The sequence below is a fragment of the Dipodomys ordii genome, unplaced genomic scaffold, assembly GCF_000151885.1.
Source record: "Dipodomys ordii isolate 6190 unplaced genomic scaffold, Dord_2.0 Scaffold39, whole genome shotgun sequence".
In the NCBI taxonomy this organism is placed as follows: Eukaryota; Metazoa; Chordata; class Mammalia; order Rodentia; family Heteromyidae; genus Dipodomys; species Dipodomys ordii.
This window is the reverse complement of record NW_012267255.1, coordinates 11,940,415-11,946,677: the sequence shown is the minus strand read 5'-3', so window position 1 is coordinate 11,946,677 and position 6,263 is coordinate 11,940,415. Positions and strand designations below refer to the sequence as shown.

Below are 6,263 nucleotides of genomic sequence, written 5' to 3'. Positions count from 1 at the left end.
TTGCTTATGTGGTGCTGAGGAATCGAACCCAGGGCCTCAGGCATGCAAGGCAAGCGCTCTACCACTGAGCCACCTTCCCAGCCCCTCATGACATCTTTTAAAGGATGACAGCAGATCCTTCTGAGTCACTTTAGCATGCTCGTTGGTTTCTCTACATATTTATTAATTACCTGTATAGTTATTTAATGCTCTGAATAAAGTTTTCTCCACCTCAAAATGGGTTTGTAATTACAGGGTTCTGTTTTCCTGGTTGGACCTTTCTGATATATTCAAGTGAAGACTTACTGGGGCCAAACATAAGACACCTGCAATGCTACCACTTAAAAGGCTGAGACACAAGAATCATGAGTTCAAGGCCAGCCTGGGTTAAATAGAAAGTTCTAGGCCAGTCTGGGCTACATAATGAGACATGCCTCAAAATAAGAAAGAAAACAAATACCCACCCACCCATACACAAAAAGATGGATTCATGGACAACTAAGAAAAGTTTCGTTTCTAAATCTGATTCTTTTTTTGTTTTTTTTGGCCAGTCCTAGGGCTTGAACTCAGACCCTGAGTTCTTTTGCTCAAGGATAGCATTCTACCACTTGAGCCACAGTGTCATTTATGGCTTTTTCTGTTTATATGGTACTGAGTAATTGAACCCAGAGCTTCACCCATGCTAGGCAGCACTCTATCAATAAGCCACATTCCCAGCCCCAAAGTTTTGTTTGTTTTTGCTGGTCCTAGAGCTTGAACTTAGGGCTTGGACACTGTGTCTGAGCCTCTTTGTATTCAAGGTTAGGCTCTCTACCAATTGAGCCACAGTACTACTTCTGGTTTTTGAGTAGTAAATTGGAGATAAGAGTCTCACAGGGATTTTCCTGCCTGGGCTGGTTTTGAACTGGGATCCCCAGATCTCAGCCTCCTGAGTAGCTAGGATTACAGATGTGAGCCACCTGCAACTGGCTAAATATGATTCTTAATTCTTCAAATAACTAGAAGGAACAAAAGCAATATGGAAAAGATTTAAAGGATATTACACTTCTAAATCTAAATGTTCTAAGTGTTACTCTTTTCATATTAGAACTTTTCTGTGACATTAGCTATTCTTATGATTCCAGAAATGTAAAGTGTCCTATCTTACATGACATTAAAGTAACTTTTCCTTTAATGTGAAATTAATTTGCATTTTAATATTAGTACATAAAATATACTTTTATAGTATACTGAAAATACTATTCAAAAGAAACAACTTGAGTTGGGTAGGTGGCACAGTGGTAGAGCGCTTGCCTTACATGCCTGAGGCCATGGGTTCGATTCCTCAGTACAACATAAGCAGAAAAAAAAAAGCCGGAAGTGGCGCTGTGGCTAAAGGGGTAGAGCGCTAGTCTTGAGCTGAAAGACAGCGCCCAGGCCCAGAGTTCAGGCCCCACAACCGGACCCAAAAAAAAATAAAAAAGAAACAACTTGAAATTTTCACTATATATAAGGGAAATGTTAATTTACCTCTTCAGATTTCTTCTTCAATTGTTTTTCAAACTTTTCTTTATTTCCTTCCAACTGATTTAAATGCAAAGCAAGTTCTTCCTTACAAATTTCCAATGCTGAATCCAGTTGTCTGACCTAAGCAAATAAAAAGCAAAAATAACAAAAAACGGGGAAACAATAGTAATGAATTCCAATTACATGCTCAATAATTTTTAGATGACTTCTTTGTTTTTGTTTTTGTTTTTATTTTTGTTTTTGTTGGTCGTGGGGCTTGAACTTTGGGCCTGGGCACTGTCCGTCAGCTCTTCAGCTCAAGGATAGTGCTCTACCACTTGATCCACAGCGCCACTTTGGTTTTTTCTGCTTATGTGCTGCTGAGGAATTGAACCCAGGGCTTCATGCATGCAAGGCAAGCACTCTACCATTGAGCCACCCTCCCAGCCCATGCTTTATACTTTTTTTTTTTTTGAGGGGTTTTTTTTTTTTTTAATTTTTTTTGGGTCCGGTCGTGGGGCCTGAGCGCTGTCCCTCAGCTCTTCAGCTCAAGGCTAGCACTCCACCACTTGAGCCACAGCACCACTTCCGGCTTTTTTCTTTTTGTTTATGTGGTGCTGAGAAATCGAACCCAGGGCCTCAGGCACACAAGGCAAGCGCTCTACCACTGAGCCATCTTCCCAGCCCCTCACTTAATGTTATCTATGAACATACACATGACTTAAGGGGTCTCAAAGTCAATCTTCGCTTTTTACCTTAATATCCTCTTTCTCCTAAAAACCTCTCATTGGAGAACTAAGTACAAATTATAAGCCATGATTACCCATACTTTCAAGTTTTGAAAGTATGTCCCCCTCCCCCAATCCTGGGGCTTAAACTCAGGACCTGGGAGCTGTCCCTGAGCTTTTCGGCTCAATGCTAGCCTCTAGTACTCTGAGCCATGGCTCCAATTTTGGTTTTATGGTGGTTACTTAGAGATAAAGTCTCACAAACTTTCCTGCCCAGGCTGGCTCTGAACTATGAGTAACTGAGTAGCTAGAATTACAGGTGTGAGCCACCAATGCCTGGCTCATGACTTTACCTATTTTTATAATAATACTCTAGAGCAATGTGAAATTTATAATCAGCCATTTATACAACTAACCAAAAATCTCTTAATTAAAGTTTTCTATTTTATATAAATAAAACTTTAGGGGCTGGGAAGGTGGCTTAGTGGTAGAGTGCTTGCCTCACATGCATGAGGCCCTGGGTTTGATTCCTCAGCACCACATAAACAGAAAAAGCCCAAAGTGGCACTGTGGCTCAAGTGGTAGAGCACTTGTCTTGAGCTGAAGAGCTGATAGACAGCTCCCAGGCCCAGAGTTCAAGCCCCGAGATTGACAATAAATAAATAAATAAAACTTTAGCCAATTATACATACCTGTTTTTCAAGTTTAGTCTGAATGTCTTCTAACTCTCCATTTCTAATTGTCTCCTGCTGTAACATTTGCTGTTGTTGCTGAAGAGTATGTTGTAGAATCACGTTTTGCTCAGTAGTCTCCTGAAGACTGTGATTCCTTATCTTTAGCTCTTTCTGTAAACAATATACCTAACAAATACACATAATACTATAATGACATTTTTGAAATAACAAGCAGTAAAATGTAAATGCTGCCTTCTGGGTAATTATCTGGAGATAATTAATGTCTACTTGTGTGACAACTGTATTTATGAAAAAAACCTCTCATTTTTCAGATGTGGAAATATATTAGAATCCTAGCTGCTCAGAAGGCTGAGATCTGAGGATTTTGGTTTAAAGCCAGACTGGGCAGAAACGTCTATGACATTTATTTTATTTTATTTTTGTTGGTCTTAGGGCTTGAACTCAAGACCTAAGTGCTATCCCTGAGTATCTTTTGCTTAAGAATAGCATTCTGGGGCTGGGAAGGTGGCTCAGTGGTAGAGTGTTTGCCTTGCACACATGAAGCCCTAGGTTTGATTCCTCAGCACCACATAAGCAGAAAAAGCTGGAATTGGCGCTCTGGCTCAAGTGTTAGAGTGCTAGCCTTGAGCTGAAGAGCTGAGGGACAGTGCCCAGACCCAGAGTTCAGGGCCCACAACCAGCAAAAAAACAAACAAACAAAAAAAAGAAATAAAGAAAAGAAAAAAAAAGAATAGCGTTCTACCACTTGACCCACAGGCCCACTCCTGGCTTTTTCTGAGTAGTTTACTAGAAATAAAAGTCTCATGGTCTTTGCTACCTGTACTGGCTTCGAACCACAATCCTCAGATCTTGGCCTACTGAGTAACTAGGATTACAGGCATGTCACAAGTGCCTGACCTGTGTGATACTCTTACCTCCAATTAATCACCAAAAATCTGGAAGTCGAAGTATAACTCAAGTGGTAGAGCACCAGTCTTGAATGAAAAGAACAAGTGAGTTCATGCTCCAGTACTGTCACTCTCACTCACACACACACACACACACACACACACACTCACAAATAAAGGCCTGCTTATAGAGTCGGCTCTTGGTTGGTATCTAGAGATGGAAATTTTCAGATGTTACTATGTGATGAGATTGTTTTGGCTGGCAGGGACACTGCTTTCTTTATGGAAGTCTGCAATTTTGATATTGTCAAAACAACTATTTTGTGACCAGAACCTCACTAAAAGTCATAAGCTTTTGAATCATACAAAGGTTTGTCACATTTCAGTTACCAAAAAAAACATGTTTTATATAACTGTTCCTAGAAGGAAGAAAGGACAGGTAGCTATGGATTGGTTTTATTCATTACCCTTTATTCATTACCCTTACTTAGTAGTAATAAAAGAAGACCATAAAAGCACTACATAAATATTAAAGTTATTATTTTACTGTTGTTATTATTGCTGTTTCTAAAATAATATTGGGCCATGTGTGGTGTTACATTCCAATAATCCCACCTACTCAGGAGGATAATGATCAAATGGTAGGATGGGCAAAAATGCCCATGAGACTCTTATCTCCAATAAACCACTAGAAAACCGGAAGTGGTGCTGTGGCTCAAAGGGCAGAGCACTTGCCTTGAGCTGAAGAGTACAGGTACAGCGCCCAAGCCCAGCGTTCAAGCCCCACAAATGACAAAAAAAATTAATAAATAAAAATAAAAAACAAACATCTAATGTACAGTGGAACACACCTGTCATCCCAGCAATTATCTGGAAATCTTTTGGTGTAGGAATTCAAATTCTAAAAATAACAGTAGCTGAAATTATTTTTCTCAATAGTGTTTTAAAAAAAATTTTTTTTTTGGTCGGTTGTGGAGCTTAAACTCTAGGCCTGGGCACTGTCCCTCAGCTCTTTAGCTCAAGGCTACCACTTGAGCCACAGCACCACTTCCAGCTTTTTCTGTTTATGTGGTGCTGAGGAATCGAACCAGGGCCTCATGCATGTGAGGCAAGCACTCTACCACTGAGCCACCTTCCCAGCTCCTATTTTTCTCAATAGTATTAAAGATATGGTTGGGCTGGGAAGGTGGCTCAGTGGTAGAACACTTGCCTTGCATGCATAAGACCCTGGGTTTGATTCCTCAGCACCACATATGCAAAAAGAAAAAAGCTGGAAGTGGCACTGTGGCTCAAGTGGTAGAGAGCTAGCCTTGAGCTGAAGAGCTGAGGGACAGCACCCAGGCCCAGAGTTCAGGCCCCACGACCGGACCCCCCCAAAAAAATATGGCAATATATGTCAATTTCCTACAAAGGGGAAATTTTCTGGTTTTGTTTTGGTGGTACTAAGTATTAAATTCAGGCTTTATATTTGTAAGGGAGGTGCTCTATTACTACTTGATCTACTGTGCCATCCCTTTTTGTGTTGGTTATTTTCAAGTGTGATCTCATTTTATGCTTAGGCTGCTCTGGACTGTGATCCTTCTACTTCTGCTTCCCCTACTCACTGGGAATCATAGGTGTTGAAGAGCTACTACACCTCGCCATTGTTTGAGATAGTCTCACAAGACTTGTTTTTGCTTGGGCTAACCTTGAACTGCTATTCCTCAAGCTCTATCTTCCAAATAACTAGGATTTTAGGATCAAGCCTAGTCTAAAGAAGAAGCTTTAGCTGGGTGTGGATGGCTCACCTCTGTAATCCTAGCTACTCAGGAGTCTGAGATCTGAAGATTACTTTTGGAAGCCATTCCAGGTAAGAACATCCCTGACAGACTCTTATCTCCACTTCAACCAGAAGAGGAACTGTAGCTCAAAGTGCTAGCCTTGAGCACAAAAGCTCAGGAACAGTGCCCATGTCCTGAGTACAAGCCCTATGACTGACACCTCCCCCCCCAAAAAAAAGCAGCTGAGATAAAATGATAGATCAACTTAAAAGAACTAAAAGGGCTAGGAATGTGGCTTAGTGGTACAGTGCTTGCCTAGCATGCATGAAGCCCTGGATTCAATTCCTCAGAGCCACATAAACAGAAAAAGCCAGAAAGCGGTGCTATGACTCAAATGTGGTAGAGTGCTAGCCTTGAGCAAAAAAAGAAGCTCAAGGACAGTGCCCAGGACTGGCAAGCAAAAAACAAACAAACAAACAAACAAAAAACTAGGGCTGGGAAGGTGGCTCAGTGGTAGAGTGCTTGCCTTGCATGCCTGAGGCCCTGGGTTCGATTCCTCAGCACCAACTACGTAAGCACAAAAGAAAAAAGCCGCCGGGCGCTGGTGGCTCACGCCTGTAATCCTAGCTACTCAGGAGGCTGAGATCTGAGGATCGCGGTTCAAAGCCAGCCAGGGCAGGGGAGACTGAGACTCCTATCTCCAATAAGCCACCAGAAAACCGGAAGTGG

At 41.5% G+C, this 6,263-nt stretch overlaps 1 protein-coding gene across 2 annotated transcripts in view; it reads right to left on the bottom strand.

Moving 5' to 3' along the window:
• Ccdc18 (coiled-coil domain containing 18) overlaps positions 1–6,263 on the bottom strand; it is a 113,373-nt gene that overhangs the window by 31,124 nt on the left and 75,986 nt on the right. For both annotated transcript variants that reach the window (XM_013018350.1, XM_013018351.1), the window contains exon 17: positions 1,489–1,605. In XM_013018350.1, the coding sequence (XP_012873804.1) occupies positions 1,489–1,605 (117 nt within the window). The remainder of the gene's footprint in view (positions 1–1,488; positions 1,606–6,263) is intronic.